Raw genomic sequence first — 27,788 nt, forward strand, 5'->3', positions numbered from 1 at the left:
AGGGGGCGGCTCTCGCCAGCCCCTTGGGAAGCCCTGACCGCCTCCGCCGCCCTCCCGGAGCCGCGAGGCTGCAGGTTTCGCCAGCAGCAGCGATGTGGAATTACCGGCTCCGTCTGTAAGGTCGTTGTGCCGAGGAGCTGGCGAACCGGCGAGGTGTTCTGGGTGTTATTTACAGCCACAGCGTGTGCTGGCTGGTATCTTATCTCGGGACAGCTGACAGCAGCCTGGGTGTGTTGGGAAGGAGGATGACTGGAAGCTGAACAGTAAAGTTATTACCCTTTGAAGTCTTCACGTAGAAAACACGTACTTCTTTAATGCATCTTGGGACGTGACAGAGGCCCTGGGTATTAAAAAGGGGACAGATTCATAACAAGCCAAGAAAACATGAGACAAAGTACTTATGGATCCTGGTTTGAGGAGAATCTGGGAATTAGGTTTTCGTTTTTTCTTTAGGATACTGAAAAGCACTTTAATCCAGATTTAAAAGACTGACTACACCAGTGGGTATGCCAGTCTTCAAAGTCATGATTAAACAGTGGCACAACTATGAAAAAGTATTTGGAAAGAGTCCAAAATATCTGTATTGGCTTGTCCCCACAGTAGGCTATAGTTTGTTAAAAATAATATCAGATTACAAATAACATTATCTAAAAAGTTTTATAAATAAAATTACATCAATACTAGACCAGTCCAGATGATGTCAAATGCATTTTTAGTCCCATCTTAAAATGTAGCTGACCTTGTGTTAACACAGCTTTTCAAAGGTCTTTTCTAGATCAAAGGTGAGGTTACTGAGAAAAGCCCTTTATGATTAACTCACTTTGATCGACGTTGAAGTCGCGGCAACAGACACAGCTCTTCCAGTCCTTTGAGTGGTCAGGGTATTTCTGAAACTGAAACCACCACGCTGCTGACCCTACAAAAATAAAAACTGAGGCAGAGGGATGGAGTTGTATTCTGGAACTTTTCGGTACAGATTGTTCTTTTTCCCTCTGTTGAATTATTGAGGGAGTTAATACAAAAGGCCAACTGGTGCCGTTTGTGAGCTTTGTTAACCTAAAATTACTCACGTAAATTACAGTCCTTGAGGAAAAAGAAATCTGTAGAAAAGGTTCAAATCTGCGGGGCTTTTAAGAGATCAACACCAAGAGATCTCTGTTGTGTCTCTTTTCTCACAGTTTGGTTTTACACCTCTGTGACACAGAAATAGAATCAGACAAGATGAATACCTGTGCCTTACCTACGAATGTTTAGGAAGGGGATACGGCTTCATAGTAGGGGCTGGTGGGTATGTCATCCCACCAAAAAGAATAAAATGAAACTTCCAGAGGAGAAGAGAGTGGACCATACAGCAGAGTGATCCAGGTATGGAACAAAAAAGCAGTTATCAGATTAAACCAAATGCTTAACTGTACAGAAATACCAAACTGATATTCCCCTAAGAAAGGAAAAAATACCTGCTGGTCAGATGAAGTTAAAAAACATTCCCAAGTTTCCACCACTACCATACTAGGACAGGCTGGCTGATACTGCTGAGGAATGGAGAAAACATAGCTGTGTGGATTGCCATCTTTTGTGTTTTGCTCACAATGGGGTGTTTTCACTGCAGCTGACTGCATCCAGCTGAAAGTGCCAGTCATTCAGCAGCTGTACCACTGGGACTGCGGGCTGGCCTGCTCCAGGATGGTGCTTCAGTAAGTGACTGTTTTGGTTTGAATGGGTGGGAAATCCCATCCTGTGGGAGAGGGGTAGTGGGAAGCAACATCCAGGGAGAAGAGGTGTGTTGAAGCAGCTGTGAGTTTAACTTCAGTCTTATGAGACCACATATTCTCATGTACCCTTGGAGAACTACTGCTGCTTGGGGCTGGCATGGCTCTCCAGCAGGAGCAAAGGAAAACAAACTAAGATGAAGTTAAGACCCTTTTGAATAATTGCCTGTTTTGACAGATGCAAAACAGCTGATCAGCTCTAAGAACTTTGCAGGCTGGCATGCATAAACTGATGAAAAGTTATCCCTCTTTCCTGTTATAATTCAGAACTGATACTTAGCAGAGCAAATCACTTAATTCCTCTCTGTGTTTTCAGGTGAGGGGTAGGTGTATCCCAGTTCAGGAGTACACACTTCTGTTCTCCTGAGCCCCCAGTCTGTGGGATGAGTGTTTGTTCCAGGAGTAGTTTCAACTTCAGAACAATGCACTGTATTGCCCTTTGGGGTTTTTTTGGTTTTGTTTTGGTTTTTCTTTTTTTGAACTAGTAGCTGTCCTGTTGAACTCCTCTTTCCTTCCACAGAGGAACATGAGCTTAGGTGCAGGAGAAATACCTATTTAGATGTCCACTTAGTAGATATGAAGCAGAAGATTTTCATTTCTCTCCATCCCTTCTGCCAAGACGTTAGTCCGTGTGCTGGTAATTTCCCATCTTGACTACTGTAACCTCTGCCTCTTTATTCCCTTTACCTCTTTGCCACTCCAGTCTGCCCAAAACTCAGTTTCCAAGATTAATCTTGTCACCCTGCTGATCTGACCTTGTTTTCCCTGCATCCTCAATTCCAGTCCTTTTTTTGTTTTTCATTTACTTCCATTTGTTTTCTGACTTCCAGAACTCTCTGTAACTGCCTCTCCCCACCCCTTTGCAACCTGTCCCAAGCTTCCCCCTGACTTCATCTCCCTTTTACTGCCTTTTGTGCTATCAGTGCCTAAGACAAACTTCCTTTGAATATTTACTGACTTCCTTTACAGTTCCTCCTTTTGAAAACCATCTACTGTGTGAAGCAAGTTTCAGTCTTTAACACTTCTTTCTGTATTTGCTCTTAATATGCTCGTACATTTAGACTGTAAGCCCTTCAGGACAGTTCTATACTTGCTCAGTAGAGCTTGCCCATTTTACAGCACCTGTAGAGTTCTAGCACTATAAAACAGTCAATATACCCATATACTTCCTATTTTTAAAAGTCAGCAATAAACGCAGTTAAGTATTCCCTGCTCCCTTCCCTTCCCTTCAATTTGTGGCTCTTTTGTGGGTTGATTTTTTTTATTATTATTATAATTTCTTAGCCAAACCCATTGTTTAAGTTTTTACATCCTGTGATGTGGAGGCTTGGGCTACAGCACACATTTTGCTTCTCCTAAGATCTGTGCTTCCCTTCCCCTGCCTTTCCTGATACCATAGGTACCTGAATCATTTGGACAATGATGAATTTCAGAAAGCCATCCAGGAACTCCAGTTAACTAAGAGTATCTGGACTATCGACCTGGCCTACCTAATGCGGCACTTTGGTGTTAAGCATAAATTTTGCACCCAGACGCTTGGAGTGGACAAGGGCTACAAAAATCAGGTTAGTATTCTCACCTACTGGGAGAGAGCAGACAGTTTGAAAAGCCCTGCGTGTCATGCTGTAAAAGCTCTGCTGTGTTACTGACAATTAACTGCAGTACCTGTAAACAAGGTTTGCCTGTTGCCAGAACTAGCACAAATCAGTTCCAAAGGTGAGGCTAGGTATGATCGCATGTATTTTACCTCTTTGGTTCCATAAGAATTTTAAAATAAGTTTTTATGTAGTGCTTATGAAAGGTTCCAGCCTATTTGACAGCCTTGGAGACTGAAGCCCTCTATTTATCTACAGAACAGGTACAGGCTGGGCAGCAGCAGTGCTAGCTTCCACACTTTCCCCACCACCTGACCTGGAAGAACCACCTGTAGAGGTGAGAGGGGAACTCAGCCTCCAGGTCCACTGAGAACTTGGCCTCTTCAAGATTGCCAGCAAGGGGGCCAGTGAGTGCCTGTAGCAGCGATGGCTTTTCTAATGCAAGCTCCTGCCCAGTATGAACCAGACAGGCTTCTTTCATGTAGGCAGATGAATAGCCACTGGATTGAAATTACAACAATAACTGACCAGGAGTAAATTTAAACTTAGAATTTAGAGCAGGAATCCTTATCCTGTTACCAGTGAACTAAGGGAGAAAGCTCTAATCCCACTGCCAGGTCTCCAACTTAGGCAGGCCATTGCTAGCAGGGATTGGAAGTGGTGGATTACCTAAGGTAAACATCGTTCCAGTTCGTAACTTCTGTTATCTCCAGTCATTTTACAGGAAGCACTTTGACACAGAAGAGAATCGAGTGAATCAGCTCTTTGCACAAGCCAAAGCCTGCAAGGTGCTGGTGGAGAAGTGGTAAGCTTATTGTTTTCTTTCCTTTATTCTGTGGACCCCAAGCTTTTCTTGGAGAAAGAGACTGAAATCAAGCCCTGAGCCTTTTTTGTGAATTACAGTCTTTCTACTATATCCCTCTCAAAAAAGCACGAAAGTGGAAATCAAGAGTTAATTATGAAGTTTGAAGAAAAACAGTCACAACACAGAATAAGTGATTTGAAAATGCTGACAGGAGTTGACTATTGTTTCTGGTTTGAATTTGATTATCCATTAAGATTACCCAGGAGGGAGTGCCTACAGCACTCTGGCCACTGTTGGAATTAGGAGAGTGCTTCATGGGCACACAACCCATTGTTCCCAGAGCTATGCAAACATTACAGTTCTCTCTTCCTAGACAGATGCACAAAGAAAAAGCTCTATATGAGCTTTTGCCAAGGGGAGAATTAAATAAGGAGCCTCTATGAAAGAACTGCAAGAGAAGGGGAAAAACTGCCCAATTGTTTCACAACCAGCAGTGATATTCTATGTGGGAAATAACTAAGCATCTGTGTTCAGCTTGAGCTGCATCCCTTTATATAGTGAAGCTGGATTTGGATCTCTATTGTCGAAGCAGGATAAATGATTGGGCATAAGAAGAGAGGGTACAGGGCAGCCACAACAGTATTTGCATGTTGTGATGCAATTTTCATTTAGCAGAATCGTTAAGTGTCGTTTTTAACATACACAGAGCCTGTATGGCACCACCTGTTTAACTGGAGCTGTGACAGGACAGAAGGGACAGTCAGTCCATCTTGCTTCAGCACACTTAAGACCATGGCCTTGATCAAGGCAGGGACAGAGGGTACATACACCTGTGCAGTACTGAGGCTGGGGCATCAAAGAGGAGAAATGACACAGGAAAAAGATTAAAAAGCACGTGAGTTCAGTCAGGTAGTGCACACAGTCCTGACAGCTGGAGCGTATCCAGGGGATGAGTTTCTAATGCATATGGAATACACCATCTGCCTCAGTGAAGGACAGCTTTTAACTGATGAGATTATAGGTTGTTTGATTAATACTCATTCTCTGTAGGAGGTACGAGAGAAATAAAGCTTCAAGAGCATCACATAGTCCAAAATTAAAACAAACATATTCCTGTGTGAGAGGCAAATTTGGTCATGTCTTAAGTTGGTTAGTGATTATACCATCTTTAACCACTCAGCTGATAAAAGATTTGGTGCTTCAGAGATAAGCACTTTTAAAAGCAGGGGAGAACACTTCACTTACGGTTTTCCCACAATAAAAGTATCTCAAGTTACTGAATGAGTTGCCAGCTGCTTTAATACTCTTCTCTGGGGCATCTGATACATTCTGAGGTTACATCTGTATTATTGCAGAATCCAGAGCCCTTGCTTTGCACCTTAGTAGCAGCAATGAGATCAAAAGGCCTCGCATGACACAGGTTTTGCCAGGCTTTGTCTGTAGCAAAGCTTGCATGGTTTAACTGCAAAAATAATGTACCTGTGATATAAAATTAACCATGCCAGCTGCCTGTCATAAGTACTGTCCATCATCACACTTCATTGCATGCCAGTCTCTTCCCTAAGCTTGTTAATAAACGTATCGGATGTTTTTTTCTGCAGCACAGTAACTGTTCAAGACATCCAAAACCACCTGTCCCAAGGTCACGTAGCCATCGTCCTAGTGAATGCAGTCCTGCTATTGTGTGATCTCTGCTCAAGTCCTGTCAAATACTGCTGCTTCCTCCCCATTGGACAGAAGTGCTTCTGCAGGAATCCTGATTACCAGGGCCATTTCATTGTGTTATGTGGCTACAACAAAGCCTCAGGGAGTATTTACTACAACAACCCTGCCTATGCTGACCGTGAGTAGCCTGTTCCTCTTGGGTGGATTCTCAGCCACTGCATTACTAACAGATCTACAATACAGAGCCGCAGCTGCGCCTCCCCTCATAGTGTGCATGTGTTTCAAGCATCACTAACCGATTTGTCAGAAGGGGTTTTGCCACATTAATTAAATTAGTGCTGCATTTCGTGCTGTGCTTTTCTTGAGGCACTGAGATAACACATTCTAGCAAACTCCTTTGGCTTTCAAATGGATTAGTGAGAGATGCTGAACTGTTCCTATGTGCAGAATACAACATGCTGGCCATCGTAGTACCTATGTATAGGATCACTTCAGTGAGCACTGCCTTTGAGGTGACAAGATCTCGCTGAGTAAAGCTGTAACCTAAACTGATAGGTCTAACCTCTATACTAGTTACTTTTCTTTGTAGAGGCTGCTAGACCCAGTGTTAAGAGCCTTTCACAGGCAAATTCTTCTGAATATTTACTAACATTTTGTTCCTCCTTAACAGGAACATGCTGCACCAGCATCAGTAACTTTGAGGAAGCCAGGACAAGTTACGGCACTGATGAAGATATTCTGTTCATCTACACAGACAGCTGACATCCACACCTGATACTTCTGGTCCTTTCCTGTGCAGCCTGCGTGGCAGCTGGCTGCTTGTCTCAGGACTCCTCCTGCAGAGACCTTGCTCCCGATCTGCAGCAGGATCTTAAACAAGGGAGGCTTTATAGACACTGATAGGACTATATTGCAATGCTGTCTTTACCTTTTTTCCCTGATGACGCATCTGATTTTGCAATGTACGTCTCACTTTTTTTTTCCCTCCTCATTTTCAACACTGCACATTTGACAGCAGTTTTAAAATACAGGCCTAGAGCCTGTTCACTTTGAGCTTATTTTCAAATTAAACAGCACCAAATTTATGAACTTTAACACTTGGTAATACATGCATAGGTTTAGGTAACCACAACAAGGAAAAAAAGAAAATAGAAAATACCTGTTTCTCTCTCTGTCAAAGCATCAAGGGCTGATCTTCATCCTAAATCTAGTGATTTGAGGTTCAGCATGGCATTACAGAAGGAAAAAATATTAACTTAAACCAATTTAAAGTAACAAAAATGCCTTGCTGGCTCACCAATATTGTCTGCATTGTAGGAATGAAACACATTTACTCAAGGAAACTGCCTTCACCTTACACAGATTTAGCATTTATGCACTGCATTAAATTTTGAATCGTAGTTACTAGTATTGTTCCCTTGTACTACAAACTCCATCTGTTTTGGCTAAATCCTCTAGGATGACTGCTTCAAGCTCTACTGCCCCAAAAGTTTAAGTGAAGGTATTTTATTTGTACCTAGAACTCTCTATTGCTCTCTGCAAAAACCTCTGATCATTATGCCACCCACATGGGCCTGTTTCTGCAGAATCCGCTCTAAATATCAACTTCAAACTTAATAAGCAAATACTAAAATATGATTATTGACACTAATGGGATATATTTTGTGTGCAAACTGTAAATACCTGACAGCATATACTGCATTGTAACTAAAATTCTGAATCATAATTTGAGCCAAATATTGCTCTTGGTATTAGTTCAGTGACCTAAGAAGAGCTGAAATCACTTAAGAAAAGAGGGAATATAAATGTCTCTTTGCTACAAGTAAAAAAGGCAGAAACTCAGATTTTCTAGCTCTTATACTACAGCTGTATTTGGATTAAGTTGGAGTTACCATATTCAGACTTTATAAAGTGAAATGGTTAGCACCCCATTCATAATCCTTTCATGCATTACCCTGGGTTTCATTACTTTGCTGAGGAGCACTGTAAAGTACAAGAAATAGCTACCAATTTCAGATTCATCCATCAAAATTTCCTGCAAGTTTTGATCTCCAGTCCTGCCTACGTTGAATTGGGTAGAAAAATCAAGGTTAATACTGAGGTAAAACTAGCAAAATTTTAATTCTGCACTGAAGCCAGAGATTCCACACCTTTGGCATGGTTTTAGGAAAAGAACTGTTCAAGTTCTGGAACTGCATGGAATAACAGTAAAAGGACATTATTATTTAGTTGTGAAAATAATAAATAGGAACCTACTTTCAGCACGGTTAGGAATTTTTCTAAGAGAAAACATTTTCTTGTATCAGTTGTTGACTTACTGAACATTTTCCAGATATTTCTCAGTAAGTATGCTTAGCAGAATCAAGAGTGCTCCTTTGTACAAAGGCTAAAAATAGTAAGAGACATTTAAAATGCAGTAGCCTTTAAAAAGTTCTGAACAAATTTCCAATGTATCAGATTTTGCTTATCACTAGTGAAGCTGGAATACATTCTGGCACTTATGCTTGCAAAATGAGTAAAAATTAGGATATGATTTGTGGGCAGTAGAACCAGTACATCAGTGCCACCAGCAGAATCCCAGAAAAAAGGTCCAAACCCTATTGTAGATAGTGCCTTCTGACTCCTCCAAAGTAAATCACCAGAAGGCTACTGCTACTGAGCTGTGAATTTTTATGTCTAAGTCCAAATTCATTATGTTTGATTTAGAGAGACTGTATTAGCTGTGTTACTAATTAACAGGTATGTAAACTCCAGGTTGATAAGAGTACTTCCTTAACCCATGCATGTTCAGGTAGGTAGGGCATTCAGTGCCATTAAACTGGCGCAGGATTTATTTTAGAGCAGGCTTGGGTAGCTAAGTAAAAACAATTCTTACAGGAGGCTTGTAGCTGACATTTAGCCTCTTACTGGTTCAGTTACTCAGATGCAAGTCTTGAGCTTATACATGAAATGTGAACTTAAGGGCATGTTAAGTGGTCTGAAGTGCACAGATGGGTGTAACAATACTGACTGTTAAATGTTTGGTACCCAAGGTTTAAATATGTCAACAAAACTGAAAGAAACAAAGCTGTTTAAGCCAATATAGACAAAAGGAGAGCTCCACTATTGCAACAGGATCTCTTATAGCCACCAAATCCAAGACAGCTATGAGAGATGAAAAAGGAAGAAGCAAAAGCCAAGTGAAAAGACTGAGTATTTATATGACACAAATTCAGATTAAAAAGCAGCTCACTGTGCAAGCATTCAGAACATCTGCATTTTCTGAAACTTTGCTTCCCATTACAAGATTGTCTATCAAAAAACTCATTCTGAAAATCCTTTGTCACTTTGTTTCCTTCATTATGTCAATAGCAAAGGAAGGGTATTTTACATGCAGGGATTTTATACATAAATATATTTTTATTTGTAATTAAGCCATTCTCAATAAAGGTTTAAAGTCACAGATAACCCTGTAACAATGTAGCAATTGGATTTATTAACTAGCTTATTATGAAAAATGTTGACAATTTTTAGAGGATGTGTTATATATATTTAACTGGAAATGGCAAAGCTGAAATTGCAATTTGGAAAAAAAAAAAATTCAAAAAGTTCAAATATTTCTTTCAGCTCTAAATTCTTAGTTGCTAGGCTGTAAATTGTATTCATATTCTGCACTTCCTGAACACTTACTGCATCACCTGAATAATACAAAACAAAATTACAATATACACTAGTAGCTGAGAATAGCAAATGTATGGTTATTATCTATATTCAACAGCTGTTTAGTGTATTCCAGAATCACGGAGTATCCTACTGGAGTGCAGCTCCAAGGAAGTAGCTTTCATTACCCATCCTGATCCCTAATAGCATCTCTGTGGCTTTCTGTTCACAATGAAGAGTATGCAACTGCATCAGCCTTGCCTGTGCTTTTAGCCAGTGTTTCTGTTTTTGCCTCACAACACAGCACTGAGAAGACAGTAAAAGCCTCTGTCAGCAGTGCTACTTCTGCACCATGAAGGAGTCCATCAAAGACATGGGTCCAAGTGTGGTTGTAATACATAGTGTAAAGGGAAACAGAAAGAAACAAAATGGTCTTGCTTTACACTACCACAGATCTTCAAACAACTAGGACATGCCTGGGACATTACTTAGCTATAACAGAACTGCATCAAATAGTTCGTAATTTAGGAAAAAAAACCAAAACCAAAACAGATTAAAGCAATTTATGCCTCCTTTCTCCTTAAATTATGCATTTGGGTAGAGGGTAAAAACTGGAGAGCAGAAGCAAATAGATACACAATGCAAAGCTTATGTAAAAATTATGTCCTCTGGACTCGTAATCTCCAAACTATATCACAGTACTGAATGAATTTCATCATTTTATACTGATGCATTCTTACCACATGTATTTCTAGTACGGAACAAACATTTGGACTCAGTGTAAATGACAAAAAACCCCCAAAAAATCCCCCAAACCCCCCCCCAAAAAAAGAAAACCAGGAAGGCATTTTTCAATTATTTTACTTAACACAGTTTTGAATCCTATTATTTAAAAGTTGGTTACAGGAAATGAAACGTATAACATTAAAATAACAACTTGTGATCCACAGTAAAGCTATCATCCAACAGTACCTTTTAATTTGTTATGTAACATTTGATTCTTATGAGATGCTCTCTCTTACTCTTTGATTATATTGGGTATAAAATAAGGCTGGACTGCTTCAGTGAGCTTGTGTGCGTACATTTCATATCTACCAGTCATCTGGAAAAGAAAAATCAAAGCTTCAGTTCTCTTAGTGAGCTATTAAAGTACTTCAGTAGAAAATATTTATATCCACCTTTTTTTTTTAATGGCAACATATTAATTGCCTCACACAGTAAAATCATAATTCACTCAATGTGCAAGAATGAATTAGTGCCTTAGCACAAACTAACATACTTTTGTAAAAAAACTTGCATTGTGATGCCTAAAACTATACTTCTGCCCCCCAAAAAAGAGAAATGCATTTCCACTCAAAAAAGTAAAACTTTAAAATGAACATCTTCCTGCTTTGCAGCTCACCCTCACTGACAGTCATGTCTGCTGACTAATTACTTAAAGCTATTTTGGTTATCCTGGATAGGTGGAAGTTGAATGTGAAAGGTGGACTTACTTTCTTATGCATCAACAATATTCTAAGTCAGTTGTATCAGTGAAGGCAAAGGGGTGTATCTGTAATTATGTCTTTATATTATGCCCTTGACGACTGATGAACCCTGCTGCCAGCAATAACTTTGCCTATGTTCCACTGACGGTATTTGGGTTGCTCTTACTTTATCCATTAATAATATGAAATTATCTTTGCTCTGGGTGATACAGTAAGATAGGAGGTTGAAATAATATCACTTTACGTAGTACTATCCTCTTCTGAAGTGCACAGTCTACAACATTAGCTCTAAGAGGGGCAAACTACTTCCTTCTTGCCTGAGTCTAATGAGGACAACTGGTTGCTGCTCTATGTTTAGCAAAGACATTCCACTTAATATCCCTTTCAGGCACCACTGAATGCAAATTGCAGATACCAAAGCAGGTTAAATAGGTTCCTACTGGCTATCAAGGGTTTTCTGTGGTGGATAAACCATGGTTTCATACTTCCTCATTCCCCTCATATCAAGAACTACCTCTGTCTTGGCCACAAATGACAGGAAAAGGAAATAGATATCATCCCCTATCATATAAACAAAAGCCACAGCTGTATCTTATGCATGAAAAGACCAACAATAGCAACCACACCATCAACAGAAAACTAAGGTGCTGAAAACATAAGACTTGAAGGTAACAAAAAATGAGCAATTCTATACAGAACAGCTAAAGGTCAGTGTTTTGCTTTTACTGTTTGCTTTTCCTAATCAATAGAATTGCTTTTGTTCAGATATCCCTACTAAGCTCTTATAAGCAATGCTCCATGTGCTTCCTGACACACTAAACCTCTACTCTGCAATAAGGGCCTCAGACTTCAGTGGCAATGCAAAACTAAATGCCTGCTTGACTTAAAAAAATCTGGGAATCTCTCAGCACAATTTAATTCCGCTATGTCAACAACCATATACCTACCACATGCATCTGTAAAATAACAAACACAATCCTGTCCAGAAGACAACCTGAAATTATTTTTTGTCTTTAGTCCCTATATATGGATAAGCAGCATTACCAAAGAAACTCAGCTCTAGCTAAGAAATAACTATGTTTTAATTCAAAAGTTCATTCAACATTTAAAATCCACAGAAAATTTGTATTTTTACATCAAACTGAAATCAAAATACATTATATATTGCACTATATGGCAATGCACAAGGTGGTTCCAAATGAACCAGCTCTACAAAATAAATGTCTGCTTGCAGTAATATTATGTGCAAAAATGGCCACTCCTTGCAAATTATTACTTATTTTAAATACTGTATTATCACTGAAGAACCTGCATATATTGTGATGGTTGCTAGTCAGGAGTTCTGGTCTACTCTGTTAGGATTCAAATTATGCTGATCTTGAGAGCAGACAGGAAGAAATTCTAGTTTCTAGCAGTACTCAGGTCTGTCTCCACAGAAGTAACCAAGATGTTTTCTTCATCAAGGAAGCCTATTTAAGAAGTTGTCATCTCTTTTCTCCCTTTGTTTGCCTTCTTTGTTGTTCCAACAGAATATTTGTGGGGCCCGCCATAAACTTGTTCAGATTAAGAGAAGAAACTAGAGCATGTTTGTTTTTTAAAAAATCTGGTCATTCCACTAAACCAGTATGTAATATAGCACCCCAGATGCTTGTACTGGCACAACTGTTGGGTTAGCAAACTGCAGTGCTGAGGTGGCAATTTCCTAAATGAGCACTGCTGCTGGACAAATTAAATCAAATTACACCCTCAGGACAGATGATCCAAACTAGCTTTATCTCAGAATGTAAAAAAATAGTAAAAAATAAGTTTGTTAAAGCCACGTGGAGAGGCTTGCAGTCATTTTAACCTGATTTAAATTAATTCAAAAGTGTGTTAGGATGCTTCAGAGATGAATGTACACAGTTCTTTCTCTGTGGCTTCAACATGTCTGCAAATTCAGGGAGTTAACACTGCAAGAAGTTTGCATGCAGTACATTCTCAGAAGCTTAAAGATTCTTGTGTTTTGGGTTTTCATTAAATCTCATCAAAACTGACAAGTAAGGCCTATAAGAATATAAAGAACTACCACATTAGGTCAGACCAAAGGCCCATTTCAGCTCAGTGGTACATGCCTACGTACCTTGTGTAAGGAAACTGCTCACACTTCCCCTACTGGTCTTCAGAGCTCCTGGCAATCCACACTTCAGGACCAAAGGCTAAGTTTTGCATTTAAAAGATACTGGCCTAGTTTCTCTGAATTTAGCTATTTCTTTCTGGAACTCATTTATGAAAAAGTCTGCCTTTTAACTATTGTAAGATTATAAGATCATTGTGATAGCTTGTTTGTTCTAATATCATATATAAGTTTGTTACTTTATAAGCAGGCTTACCTTAAAATTCCATTTGTCACTGACTTGCCTGCAAAGATTTAGGTCCATCTCTACCACCAAAAGTCCATCCTGAGTGCGAGAGAGTCCTGGGGTCCTGCTGCCATCTGGTGCAGCTACGTAACTTGAGCCATAAAAATGGCCCAAGTCATGGTGTGCTTAAAGAAATTTTTAAAAAGCATGTAACATCATCTGCAAGTAAGTATACAACTTAACATGCAGTGTCCCAAAAAACCTGGCTCAACTTCTGTGGTTGCTCACTCACTGTGCTTTAAGCAAAATACTTGAACAGTCACAGCACAATGCTAAAGTGACTGCAGTTTTGACCAGTAGTTACTTTCATGCACAGTAAAGCTTTAACATATACGGAATTAACAAGAAAACACTCACTGCATTGCCTTTTAAATAATGCACAATTATGCTTTCCCACTGTTAAGTCTCTGAACTAAGGGGTTTGCTTTCATTGTTTTTTATCTAGAATTTAAATGAATTCCAATTGTCAAATCATACATTTCCCAAACAGCTGACAGAGATGCACCCATTCAATTTTCAGTGCAAGGTCAGAGGTGAAAACACTGGGATTTGAGGCATGGAAAAAAAAAAATCTTACTTCATATTGCATAATGCTTGAGTTGTGCCAAAAATCAGCCACATCTGTTGTACTACTAAGCAATGGATACCACTGATCTTTTTCATGCAGCTGCTACAAACACTGAGCTCCAAAACTAGCTAAAAAAAGCCTCAGGCTCACTCCAGATGAAGCCAGAAGCAGTTGTGGTTACCACAGGACAAATTACAACATTTCAACATACAAGCACAGTACATACAAGCAAATCCCATGCTCTTTGGGAATGCTGCTCTTTGAGCATTCTCTTCAACCTTCAGCAAGCTGTGAAACAGGGCAAAATGGCCTGGCTGGGGATTCAGGCTAGGGCTATTAAAGCTACAAATACAATGTCACACATACACTGACAACATAGGCTAATTCGAGAGATTTCTGTTTTCCAGTCCTACAATACTGCATTGACTCCATAACTCTTAGTCCTCTGAAAGTACCTAGCAAGCTCAGATATGAACTTCTGGTGGTCACATACTGTGCTGCCACCACCTTTAACAGGAAGTGCTGCTTCGCTCCAACCTACAAAACAGCAGTCTTGAGTAAGGCAGCCGCTAGCTACCATAGGTGTCGCATGATAGACGCTTGCAGAAGAGTTATCGTTTCTTCAGACTTCCTAGTTAACAATTATTAGCAACCCCTGAATGTGATTTCTGAACATACCTTCTCCACCATCTCCAGAAGTAAAGGCATTCTTGTAGTATTCCTGTGAAATAAAAGGAATCCATAGGTGGCAGTATAATTCCATTTCATTCAAGAAATCCTTGCGATTCTACCTTATTTAGTAAGGAAGTTTATACAAATCTATTAAGAATTTTTTCTGGCACACTATCAGCACTGTCTAAAGGGAGTCATCAGAGCAGCCTAGTTTCTATGATGGATAGGCTAGAAAACAAGATCTTTTTGTATCACTGCCTGTTGTTTATACACTTCAGGGAACATGCCTCCTATGAGTTTCACCAGTCTAAGGAGGAGGCAAAAGACATTTAACCAAACATACCCTTGCAGGTCACAAAAGAAGGATTATGAACTTATTAACATATTAACTTAACGGCAAAAACAAGTCTGGATTTTTGCAGGGAACCCTATAAAAGAACACTCATGTAAGGCATTTGGACTAATCTGAAGGCAAGAACAACCTATTGTGTGTAATATTAATTTTCATTATAGAATTTCAGTGTCCAGAAAGACGTAGTATCTGTACAACAGCAACACGTTGTGTGCCACTGGCTTGAGGATATATTTCATTTCCAGTCATTTTGGCTAAAAATACTGATTTCACCACAGAAACTAGGAGAATTAACAAAAGGGCAGGTAGGTGCCTATTCCAAAGAGAGCAATTCAAGCACAGGAAGCAGCTGCAACCAAAAAGTAGGTGCCAGCAACAAGGCACCTCTCAATCTCTCTATCACTGTCTATCTTCAAATCCTATTACAAACTCTAATACAGTAGTTATACAGCAGAGGAATCTATGCATTCTAGTGCCATTCAGTTAATTACCTTGAATTAATTCATGCTACAATACCTAAAGTATGAAACGAAATAACAAAGTGAAGCTACGTACCGTTCCTACCCTGTTGATGGGACATGTAAAGCAGTGATTAGCTATGGCAGCATTTCTTGCTTCAATTGGCCACAGTGACTCGCTGCAACACAGAGAAGAGGAGGCAGGTATTCACTATTTGTCTGCTTCAGAGCTAAATTTAGATTATGAATGTCTCACCTGTACATTTTCTGTCAAAGCAGCCAAAGTCAGCTGCTACGACTGATCTTGCTCTTACAATGAAAATCTCCCCACCGATACAGCCAAGCACTGTAATTATTTTCTGCTCAAATATAGCCATAAACAATTCTATCTGATAACCTGGTAAATATGGCTTTTTCATAGCAAAAAAAACCCAAACCAAAACAAACAAAAGAAACCCCCAAAAAACATTAACACATCTCAAGATTTTCAAAGCAATTAAAAGTGTAAAATGTTTTACTCTCCAAATTATGCAAAGGATTTACACATGTGCTTTCACATTGCATTAACTTTTAGTACACTAAACATAATTCTGCAGGAAAAAAAGCTGTGAAGGATTCATACAAGTCGCCTCCTTTTTTCCCCCAAATGGTGCAGGAGAGGCTTTTGCAGCAGTGAATGAAAAAAAATTGTTGAGACTAATAAAAAAATGAAAGGAAAAGAAAAATTCATTTCCAGCAAAATTTCCTACTTCTGTTATTTCAACCACAGTTTTCATAGCACTTTCCAGTAAGTCATTTTCCCACGGTGGGTTGATGAAAAATCAAGCATGTTTAACAAAAGCATCCCAGTATCTTCCCAGTAATTACCTATTAGACCAGTCACTAAACTTACATAAAACCAAGAACTGAGAAATGAGGAATAAAAAAATTCCTTCTCTTTTACAAGCCTCTACCTCTTTTCCAAAGGAGGTTTCAATGCTGACTGGTGTTTAAAACTGAAATAGTCTACTTTTTATTAAATAGTTTGATACCCAGGGATCAGACTAGTTAATAGGAAGTCTGGAAGTACTCAGAGCTCCAAAACAAAGGTGATACAATTTGTACACTCCTGTGACAGCACGTACCTGCCAGATTCTGAGTACCAAGACAAGGGTACAAGCATCTGACTCATTAATCTCCCAGTCAGACTCAAGAATCTAAAGAGACTGTCATTGGACTGATTGAAAAGACTTGGTTTATTGCCTCTTTTCTCAATTGCTTTGAGTCTGGCAGCCAGCTCTTCTAAGAAAAAGGAATTATATTGAAAAGCTCCAGCAAATTATAATTTCACAGAAGAAGAGAGACGGGAAAAAAAGGCTGCAGCCAAGAAGCGACCCCAGAGACAGTTTTTACACGGGCCTCAAGAGTCCTCTTCCTGCAATAAAAATTATATGCTTAAAAACAATCAAGTGAAAGACAATAATTAGGAGAGCCTGAAGCACCCAGAGTACCAATGAAGTGCTGTATGACAACAGGGTAATTTCTGTTTGCTCTCCTGTTAATGGGCTGTAAGTGGACAAACATCACAAATATTATTCTAGTAGTGACATAAATGCCCCAAAAGCATTGTGTATTCATTCAGCTCTTTTCAAATGACATTTTCCAACATTACTCAACATAAATTATCTTTTATATCAAGAACTATTAAATGCAGCTTGAATGACAGAATACTGCATCTAACCTACAGTTCTGCTCTCCGGGTTTGTCAATACATGGTTCTCTGCATCTGAACCGCCTGTGGGTATTAAAATTTTATGCCTCTAATCTGTTTTTCACCATTTCTACTCTATTATGAATGTCCCATGACCTCAGAATTTTCTAGCTGGTCAGCATCAAAAATTGGATGAATATTCTTGCACCTTGTTACAGAGATACAAAAACTCCAAATTTACCTTAAACAGGTAAAGAGAGGGGATTGGATGAATCCCAAAGAAATGGAAAATGCTAAAAGATACTCCTCTCTTACATTTCTAACTCTTCTATCATCTTGTATACCCAGTAGGTAAGTCTATTATTGCCTGAACATTTCATACATTAAGGTACACAAAACTGACACTGGAAAAATCTCTTCCTCTAGGTTTAAAGAAATAAAAATTAAAGTATTCTGCAATTAGTCCATGCACACAAGCCCAGATGAAGGGAGAGAAAAGAGAAATGAGAAAGAATTTTTAGTATTATAAGAGATCAGTATGTCTTCATTTTTCATTTGCTACTGGATATTATACTTGTATTACAACATCATCACTAACAATGAAATAGCTCCTGTTAGCTTCCTAAAACTTATCTTTGGAGCTGGAAACTCAAAGACAGTTCAGCTACCCCAAAATATGTTTTTTTAACTTAGAAAGGAAATGTTTTCGTTCCAAAGAACTCTGCAAAAACAGACTTTCCACTCTGCCCATACAAAGCTAACCACGTATACGGAAAAGGGTTAAAAATATTTATATTTATAATTTAGCATAAACTACCATTATTTCCTCAGTCATATGTATGCAAACATTATACAATACTAAATTACTTTCAAAGCCTACTGTTATCAGGATTAAAAAAAAAGAAGCAAAAAAACAAGAAAAAGCATAGTTGTTCTATATAACATGTGTTAAGCTGCTGGAATCCCACACCTCAATTTACAAATAGTCTAATTTGGAGTTTGAAAGTATTGAGTAGCACGGCAAAGAACAGAATACCATGAGAATAAAAGGAAAGCATGGTGATTTTGTCAAGAACAGCGTAATAAAGAACCACTGAAACCATTTCTACAAGGTTTCTACCTAAAAAAAGCCCCTCCTGGCCTCAAAGAAATACAGTTATTTTGCATCACATTCTAGTATCCCAAGCAATACACAGCCTGTGTCAGACAATGCTGTGGAAGCATGGGACACTCAAAGGTTATTATACTGAGATATGACTGATGCTGATAATGTAGAGGCAAAGAATACTCAAGATCTAATCCACAAATTAATCATTATGGGCTAGCTAAGAACGTATTTTCTTAGCTCACTGAGCTGCTTTTCTTTTTTCTTTTAGGAAATCATGTCAGCAGTGTGCAATTAATGTCAATCTGCAGAAGATTAATCTCAAGGGAAACAGTTTACACTGGTTCAATCTGGTTCAAGACGCCCGATAAACACAAAATTGCTAATAGTTTTAAAAAAAAAAAAATGTTTCTGAGAAAAAGGTTTCTCAGCTTGGCTCTGAAAACCACAATCTGACACCATACTTACTGGCTCCTAGGTGGACGATGCAAGCAGACAAGCTAAGCCTGAATGTGAATTACTACTGCCTATCCTAAAGCAAAAACATTACATAGATAATCTAAATAAACTCTCATTAGTTTTCAGAACATCTGGATGGTGGTTAACTCTGTCTCAGAGACAAAAGACTTGCAGATGCACAACTAAAGTTCTGGAAGAGAATTGATGACTATGAGCTCAAAACTCCAGATGGACAGGAATGCAGATTCCTTTGTGAAGGCAAAACAAGGAGGTGATCCCTCAGGTTCCAAGACCTCAGCAAGGTGCCCCTGAGGCCCCAGTGAGGGGCTCTGAGGTTCAGTTAACCCAGAAAGCATGCAATGGCCTAAATCAGTTTGTATTTTACCTGAGCGTCCCAATAGTGGCTGAAGGGTTAAAGATGATCTCTGCTCCATTCATACTAAACATGAGCCAGTTCAGAGGGTGATGGCGCCCGTAGCAGATATTCACAGCAATTGTTCCAAACTGTGTCTGAAACACCGGGTGTCCTGTATTTCCTTCCATATAGTAAGTAGACTAGAAACAACATAAACAAAAAACCCACAAATGCACAATTCTTAAAAGTTTAAAAAGTACCTCCAACATTGCTTTGACACTTCCCAATTTCTGATTACCAGTTTCAAGTCATTAGACCATGATTAAGGACAACACCTTCCTTTAGTACACAGCTGCACTGTAATGGGTATATAGTAAGAAGTGGCTCTTTTAGGCTGCTGAGACCAAATTCAATGTTTCCCTTCACTCACACACCTAAGCAGTGTCTGACTTCAACATACACAGTTCTATTAATGCTAGAAACTTCAACAAAAGCTAAGGAGAGATCCACAAATTGCCACACTTAGGCACCTCTCTTAGTGCTTTCACCACATAAGAAAATTTTCCTAAGTCATCATGATCCTTTGATGGTGCCAAAGGGGAGAGACGATGAACACTGTTTAAAGCACATGGAATTCCTTTACATTAATCTGTTATGTAATGACATGGCAACAGTTTTATGAATGATCTAAGGAAATACAAGTGTATAGCTAAGATTGGTTATTTAAATTTCCTATATGGCTATTGCTCTACACAAACAGAAGGCTTGAAATTACCACCAGGAGTATCACAGGATAAATCTAGAGAACACTCCTTAAAGAAAGTGGAGCAAACTGCTGGCTTAAAAGATCCCATTTACCATATGCTGTGAACTTTTCATCTTATCATATCAAACTTTTCTAAACAATTAGAAATGCACTGTTCCTGTAAAAGGCACTAGTGAGGACAGCTATCAAGAAAGACAAATATTCACAGAGATATTCTAAGTACAGAAATGGTTCTTCCCAGATACCAGAAAAGGGTACGTGTGGAGTCCCTGACAGTTGTCTGCTTAGCGCCCAGTGGTAGCCAAAAGCCCAAGAAAATCTCAGACGTAACAGGAAGGGTATTGAAACTCAACAGAAAACATCGTTTTGCTGGTTTATAAGAATTCTGTGAGCCCCACAGCTTGAGTATTCTGGGCAATTCTAGTGCCTGCATCTCAATAAGGATATATTAGAGATGGAATAAGCAAAGGCAACTGAAACAATTAAGGGGATGGGGCAGCTCCCTTATGAGGAGCAACTAGAAAGGTTCTTCAATCTGCAGACAGAAGGCTGAGGGTGATATTGTGAATGAGATTTACAAAATCACAAAGGCAGTGGATAAGATGAATACAGAAATCCCAAAGCAGCAGCAGTACCACACATTGACTGAAGTTACACTCTTGTATCTGTTTTCAACCAAACTTTTTTCATGCAGCAGACAGTGCACTTCTGAAATTTGCTTCTTTGTGAAAGCAAGTATTATCACCAGGTTCTGAAGGGATGAGATAAAGTCAATGATAAAAGAACAACAGATAAGAAACTACAGGAACACACCACCCAACATCCCTAACACAATGACTGTGGATACCGAGGGAGTACAAAAGTTGCAGAGTGGCGAGATTTATTCCTAATAGTACCTTTTTGTGATGATCTCTGAGACAGAAAGCAAGGTACATAATCCACCAGCTTGAACCAGCGGGGTGTGCCTCATCATCCAAGAAAGGTGTGTTGTAAAACAATTCCCTTTTTATTAAAACTATCTGTCCATTGTAATAACCACTTCCATTAGCCTTGAAGGAAGCAGAACCACACCAGGCCTAAAGCAAGCACAGCTACAGCTGGGGAACAAATGAGGGCCTGACCTAAGTGCAGGAGAATGGCATGATAGATACAGGGGGATCATCTTCTGAAACCAAGAAAGACTAGAGGTTCAGTGTGCCCAGTAAATGTGACATCTCATGTTCCTTATTTATTATCAGGTCTCATGAATCTGCACAGGCCCTTGGGCACTGATTTTACCTCCTTTCATGTTTGTACAGAGCACATCACGTGGTGGGCACTCACACAATCCTCCTTCAAAACAATTCCTGTACAGAGCACATCACGTGGTGGGCAGGCACTCACACAATCCTCCTTCAAAACAATTCAGTTGATTGAATGTATTTCCATTTTTTCTTCTACTCTCAGTTTTCTTTTATTAAAACAGGAGAAGAAAAACAAAAATGCTGGTGCTTCAGGGAATTCATCAGTTCTTATTTTCTTTATTCCTCACTAGAGGTCACAATCATCTCCACAGCAACCAACGGTGATGTCTCAAGAAGGATTGATTCTTGTTTATTTATATGCCCTCCCACACATGGCTGAATAGCACACAGACCAATCTCCTTCCCCTTTCCATTTAGTTCTCATTGATTCAGTAAGGATGATTTTAACAAGGCTCCTTTCCCTATCCGCTCTACAGAGACAACCCACAAAAAATAATTTCAAATTCAATCCTTCCTCGAGGGTTAACTTTGTTGATAAAGAAAACAACATTAAAGTAACAGAGATGAGCATAATCCTTCCCTGTAGTCTTGGTGGTTTATAATGTTCCTCTATCACAATTGCTCAGCTCAGAAGAATGTTTTGCTTAATGCTTTGCTAACAAAACTAGCTAAAAAGAAGCACTGTTTTGGATAAATACTACTTGCTTTTATTACCACCACAATGCGGTAGATACAACAAGAAATGACAATCATTATAGTATACCTGCAAGATACAAATGGACTGTTTTGTGTTAATTCTGGGATTTAGGATTATAAAAACTAAATCCTTTTAGGAATTATGCAAAACTCTTAGTGAAACTCTATTTATACTTCACATAGAAAAAGTAAAAATATTTTCTTTTTTTTTTTAGCTTCCTTTCATTACAGTTCCATAGCTGGAAACAAGAAGTTTCTTGGAATCTGTTGACGCTCCACAAAACACTGTCTGGAAAACTGAAAGATGTCATATTTTAGTACAAGCAAGAGGAATTTATTTTTTGGTTGATTACACAATGAACAAATTAAGAATGTGGGAAGTAACCAAAATTCATTTTTATTCATGCTTGTATTTTATATGGGTTTGTTAGTTACTGTTTCACTAGCTAAAAGACAGATCTGATAAAACAATACTAAATATCAAAGTAATTGTTAAAGACAGAAGTCAACCCTGGTGACTGACAGGCCTGTGCCAGAAATCCATTGTGTACAAACCTATTAACAGATTCCTCTGAAGAAAAACAAAGCAGTGCGATCAGGTCTGTGAGCTCCGGTCAAAACTTCCAGAGATCTCTGAACACAAAGTTTCAAGATACAAAAAAACCTTTTAAAATGAATAAAAAAGCAGTTCAGATTCTGAAGCCTCAGTTTAGTGACTGGAGCATTTGGAGAGGGAACAAAAGCAACTGCAAGGTATACAGCCCCCAGTGCTTGAAGAAATGCCTTTATTAATTACTCACTTTAGCTAACAAGGAGAGATTTAGTTAGGTAAGACAATGTATTTTTAGACTTTGGTTAATTTTTAATTGTGATCTTTCTGCTTGTGATAATTCTATGGATGGATAAACACATTTCAGATTTACCAGTTTTCTTCTGACATTGCCTTTACTACCAGTTCAGTTCTGAAGCTGATTCTGGAGGACGGCCTAAAAACTGCTGGGGGCTTCAGTGGAAGTAATGTGATTAGTAAACAGAAGATGCCACAAACCAGCTATTCAGTCAGAAGCATACTGAATTAACAGATTGTGCTCAAAGAAACATAAGCAAAAGGAACTGTAGTTTCAAAGACAACCTCACAGAGAAAGAGAGATCAAGACCATAAATAACACTCACACCTGAACCATGAAACAATTACCTTCCAAAGTTCAACACACACACACACACGAAAAAACTGAGTTAGTCATGCACAGCTAACACAACAAAGCTGTGACTTACAGAATTTTGTTTTACAGATCCTCGACACTTTTGTAGTTTCCATCAGGCCAAGGAAGAGTACATGACAAAGACTCAATGTTATCTGTCCTTTCAGAGTCACCACTCTGTATTCTTGATAATTAACTTCTTATCAATTCACCTGATAAAAACTGATCTGACACTTAATGAACACATTTTCTAGAAATACACTACATTTCCTGCCAATATAACTCTGATACAACACATGTTGACATGAACAAAAGCTGCGAAGACTCACTTGATAATGACAATACTGTACCTTACCTCATTGAAATCTCCAATTCTTGGAATGTGATTTTTCCTACTTTTGCCAAGGACAGCTCCAGAATTAGAAATGACCACTGCAGCATTCCACAGAGTTCCCCCATGTATTTCATCTCGCTCCAGGATTGGAGAGATCACAACCATATTGTATTTCTTTGCCAGCTATACAAATGAACAAAATTCTTCTATTATACATAAGCCTGCAGTAATTATTCTCATTTTTTGTTCATAAAGAAGGAATAAAAAAAGTTTTCATCTGGTCCATTACTCCGACTGTTACCAAGAGGCTAATGCTTAACCCACACGGGCACACCCACACCACCACAGCTTCTTCATCAAAGATGGATACATCACAGACAGCTTTCTACCTGAATCCTCTAGAAATGCAAGGTACCAACAGGAAAAAAAGCAGGCTAACAGCAATGGTCAAACTACAAAGCTGACCTCTATCTATTTGCAGGCATATGAGGAGATCAAACCCATCTCATTCTTTCATTCTAGTATACCAGAATGAAAGACACCAGGGCTAGTTGAAAACAGTTACTTAAAAAAAAAGGGGGGGGGGGGGGGGGGGCGGGAAGGAAATGTAAAATAGTGTAAAATGTTAATTATAAATGTTAAATAACATAGGTGTGAGTGAGAAATATAGCAACTTCTGACTGCCAGTTTACTAGCACATTGGTTTTGCCTTCAAATCACTTCTCTTTCTTTTATTTTTCCAAACTTCCATAGTGTCATTAATTCCACAGTGAGAAGAACACACACTTGCCCTAGATCAGACTAAAGATACTATGCTGTCTACAAAAGCTTAACAGCTCAGTGCATATCTGGGCAAATTTGACATCTAAACTGTCTTTTGTTTCAATCACTTGTAAAGGAAAGTAATTGAAATTCCTTGTTTTAAAAAAAGTTGTCAAAAAACAAAAATAAACTCTGCCACCCCCGCAATCAATAGTCTCTGGAAAAATAAGAGCCAGACAATAACAAACCTCCTTGGGTCTATAAAAAGCCCCCTACTTTGTGTCATTCACAGGCAGACGCAAAAGATTTGTGTGAAAGTATTCCCTGTTCAGAAAAGGCTAGCTGTTCTCCTCCTCACACAAACATTGTCTAATGCTCAACTGTTCTAAGCAAGGAACACCTTTTAAATGGAAATTAAAAATATTTGTATGAAGAATCATTCCTCCCTTGTAAAGTTCATTGACAGTTAAATGGGCAGTTTCATATGCCTTCCATTGTACAAGATAGTCCATAAATGCAAAGTAGTTTAAAAAATAAATATTGAACACAGCTATTGTTGTTCATTTCTACTTCACTCACTATCATAATATTTGTCAAGCAAGGTGAAACTTTTTTATTATTATTATTAATTCAGTTTTCTCAGCGGTACAAGACCAATACACAAAAAAAGAAATCCCTGTTAATCAGTGGCAGCTCTGGGCTGGGGTTGGAGGCTGGATGTGTTTTATTTTTTTCTTGGTTCTTTTCTTACCTCTTGACAGAATTTTGTTGTTGGCCCATCCTCTGCTGACTCAGCAAATTCAGTCCAAGGAAGTTTCTCTCTTGTACAAAAAGCAAAGGGCATGGCTGGAAAAGACCAGTGTAAGACAAAATTTACAAAAATGTTCAGGTCACTCAAGAAATACACACTGTTTGCAAGAATACAGATAAAAAATTAAACACTTAAGAATGATTCACCTGTTTTCCTTGTGTAAAGGCAAAAGCTATTTAGAAATATTTTTAGCAAGGGCAAAGAGTTTTGGGCACATACAAAGCAAAGTTTAAGAGAGAGAATACACTTAGTGAAGCCTTACTGAGGTAAAAATACCAAATATACCCCAGTCACTAGTATGCACTTTCTGTGAATAACCTGTTTTCACAGCTTGGGCCTTCATTTTGGTTTTCACCTTTATTAAGCATCAAAAGTCAACTGTTATATCTTGGAAGATCTCTGCTGCTTACTTACAAGACATACTTTTAGTACAGGATACTTGCTAAAATAAAAGGAACTTGACCTCTGACTACCTAGAAGGAATCACAGAAAGTACTCACTCCAAGCCTCCTGGAAACAAACTATGTTGACCCCACAAATTGCAGCTACTTCCACAATCTCCTCAATTCGTCTGTGCAGCGCAGCCACCTGAGTGCGAGAAGTGTCACGCTATAAAAAAAGCTGTATGTTCTAACTCACTTGTATATTAATAGCCTGGTTTTACAAGCGTTGTTCACATTAATTTTATCTTACTCTATACTTAGTCCCATTGCTTTCAGGGGGAAGAATTCAAGGAGTTATCACTCCTGAGTACTGATAACAGAAAGAGTTAGATACAGATTTTTAAAAGCACTTAGATGCTGAAAATAGAGAAAGCAATCCAATGGAATTCTAATTCCATGATTACAACATTTAAATATATGGCAACTCACTGCTGACTGACTTGCAAATAGCTAAAAATCTTAACAGAATCAGCAAAAATTATAAATTTGCTGCTCATGCTGAATAACCGACAGAACCATGTTAAGTAAATGTGAATTCAAAGTCGAGCACGCAGAATCTTAAAATATGAGGTCAGGACAGTCCATTTCCTTCATTATCTACAAATCCTGCTCACACATGTGGATCTTGGACACTCTCTAGAAGTTAACGCCAAACTATTTTCTAAACCTCTCTGTCCAAAGACCTAAGTAGTTTAAGACCAAGAAAAAACATTAAAGCACTTATTAATTAGTCAAAAAAACATAGTTTCAAAGTACTTTTTTCTTGAGTATTCTACTTAAAGATAAGCATATGTGTAGCACTTTGCATTGATATTCTCGGGTGTCCATAGAAAGACGCAAGACTAATCAACAGTGACCTCTGAACTCAACAACTGTACACTGATTTACAGAAATAGTTAACTAGTTAGTTACAAGGTAAAATCATTAATATAACTGGTAGTCTTTTTAACAGATGCTACAAAGAATCCACAAACTTGATCCATATACTGAATTAATTACTTGCATCTATGACAGGTAATCATTCCATAATAAATTACCTCAGAAATGTTCTGTCCTGTCACTGTACAAAACTACTACTCCAGGAGATTTTATAAATACAGTATTTTCTTTCACTTCTTTAAAGCTACTTTTAGGAGGCTATTTCTATGTATGTCACATCCCTGCTTTTGTATCCAAGATGTAAGGAGATGACAGTAACCTTGTAATAAGATTTGTTTTACTGCTGGACAAAGAATAACGAACACAGCTTTATTAACCTGTGCTTATTCTAATGGATTTTCCTGTAATGGAACATTTCTCAATTAAAACAAGAACTGCACCTGTGGTCTCCACAGGTTGCCATCTGTTTTGATTTTGGGTAAATGATTTTCTGTTTCATTTTAGAGGCAAAGGATTTTCACATACAAAATCAGTGACTAAATATTTAGCTTTGGAAAAACTGCAAACAGGTTGGGCAATTCACTAGGTAAACACAATACAAGAGATGTTTCTGAGAAACAGTAAAACTGAACGTGTTATTTGAATTTCTTACAGTACGCTGTATTAAGATAGTGATGGGTCCTATATTGCCAGACAATCAGCAAACATTTAATGATGGAGTTTCTAACATCAACAACTGAAGTGTGTTATTTCTCAATCCAGTGGAAGAGGAGGCACACACAAACGGCCCAGATTCCAGTTTGTGTACCTGGACTGCCACAGCTGTGTCTGTGGGAAGTGGAATTTTATTCTGTATCAGTCCCACTCGAACAATACGTGGTCTTCTCAGTTGCTCTGGAGCAGCTTCAAATCCATAGCCTTGTAGCTCAAAATCTCTTTCCTGAGCTACGGACAGAGCAGCAGCTGGCAAATTAAGTTTTCTGGAATGAAAAGGAAACAAAGACATTTCAAGATGAGATGTCCTCCTTTTCTGCTCTGAATGCAACAAACCAAAACAATCACAATTACGGTCTACCCCTCCAGAGACACCCAAGCTCCCATGTCCCCATATGCAACTACCAGATGAGGGAACAGTCAGGCAGTAGCCAGGTCACCTGCAAATCTCACTGCTCTTCCATGGCAGCAAACTCACAGTGTCCTCCTCTGCAATTATGATTTCCAGACACTATTACCCTGGTGCAGAAATCAAGGCGCACAGATGTACAAACTTTCATCTGCCACCTCCAGATTATAAACGCTTTTTCTCCAACGTATTTTTCCTGCTATTAGATCCCTGCTTTTCCAGCTCCCTCACCCCAAAGCCACGACCTCTCCAGCCCCTCCTCAAAACTATCCCCCCTCAGGTCTTTCCTTCCAGTCAGCCACCTTCTCAAACGACCTCTCAGCTTCCCGAACTTGGATGGCCTCCAAACTACCCCAGTTATCTCACCACAGCCTAACCTCACCGCAGTACCACAAGCACCACAGGACCTACTCTTCTTTTCTCCTTTCAGCCCAGCCCTGTGCTGTACGCACTCATCCTCCAACCGCCTTCTTCCCCCTCACTCCCGGGCTGGGCATCCCCGCAGAGCCC

General features: G+C 38.9%; 2 protein-coding genes across 2 annotated transcripts; one reads left to right on the forward strand and one right to left on the reverse strand.

Moving 5' to 3' along the window:
* The first annotated feature begins 1,611 nt into the window (after positions 1 to 1,611).
* Positions 1,612 to 6,793, forward strand: GUCD1 (guanylyl cyclase domain containing 1). The gene is made up of 5 exons (XM_010175797.2): positions 1,612 to 1,694; positions 3,169 to 3,334; positions 4,078 to 4,169; positions 5,771 to 6,012; positions 6,505 to 6,793. The coding sequence occupies exons 1-5, from the start codon at positions 1,684 to 1,686 to the stop codon at positions 6,594 to 6,596; spliced, it is 603 nt and encodes a 200-aa protein (XP_010174099.2). The 5' UTR covers positions 1,612 to 1,683; the 3' UTR covers positions 6,597 to 6,793.
* Positions 6,794 to 10,326: 3,533 nt separating this feature from the next.
* Positions 10,327 to 27,134, reverse strand: UPB1 (beta-ureidopropionase 1; the record flags this gene model as incomplete). Its single annotated transcript, XM_010175795.1, has 9 exons — positions 10,327 to 10,575; positions 13,330 to 13,484; positions 14,606 to 14,648; positions 15,507 to 15,588; positions 19,049 to 19,218; positions 23,282 to 23,443; positions 24,774 to 24,868; positions 25,334 to 25,421; positions 26,964 to 27,134. Coding segments are annotated over 9 exons (1,050 nt in total), but the record flags the coding sequence as incomplete, so codon positions are not given.
* Between the last annotated feature and the right edge of the window lie 654 nt (positions 27,135 to 27,788).

This window comes from Antrostomus carolinensis, unplaced genomic scaffold, assembly GCF_000700745.2.
Source record: "Antrostomus carolinensis isolate BGI_N321 unplaced genomic scaffold, ASM70074v2 scaffold14159, whole genome shotgun sequence".
NCBI classification, from domain to species: Eukaryota; Metazoa; Chordata; class Aves; order Caprimulgiformes; family Caprimulgidae; genus Antrostomus; species Antrostomus carolinensis.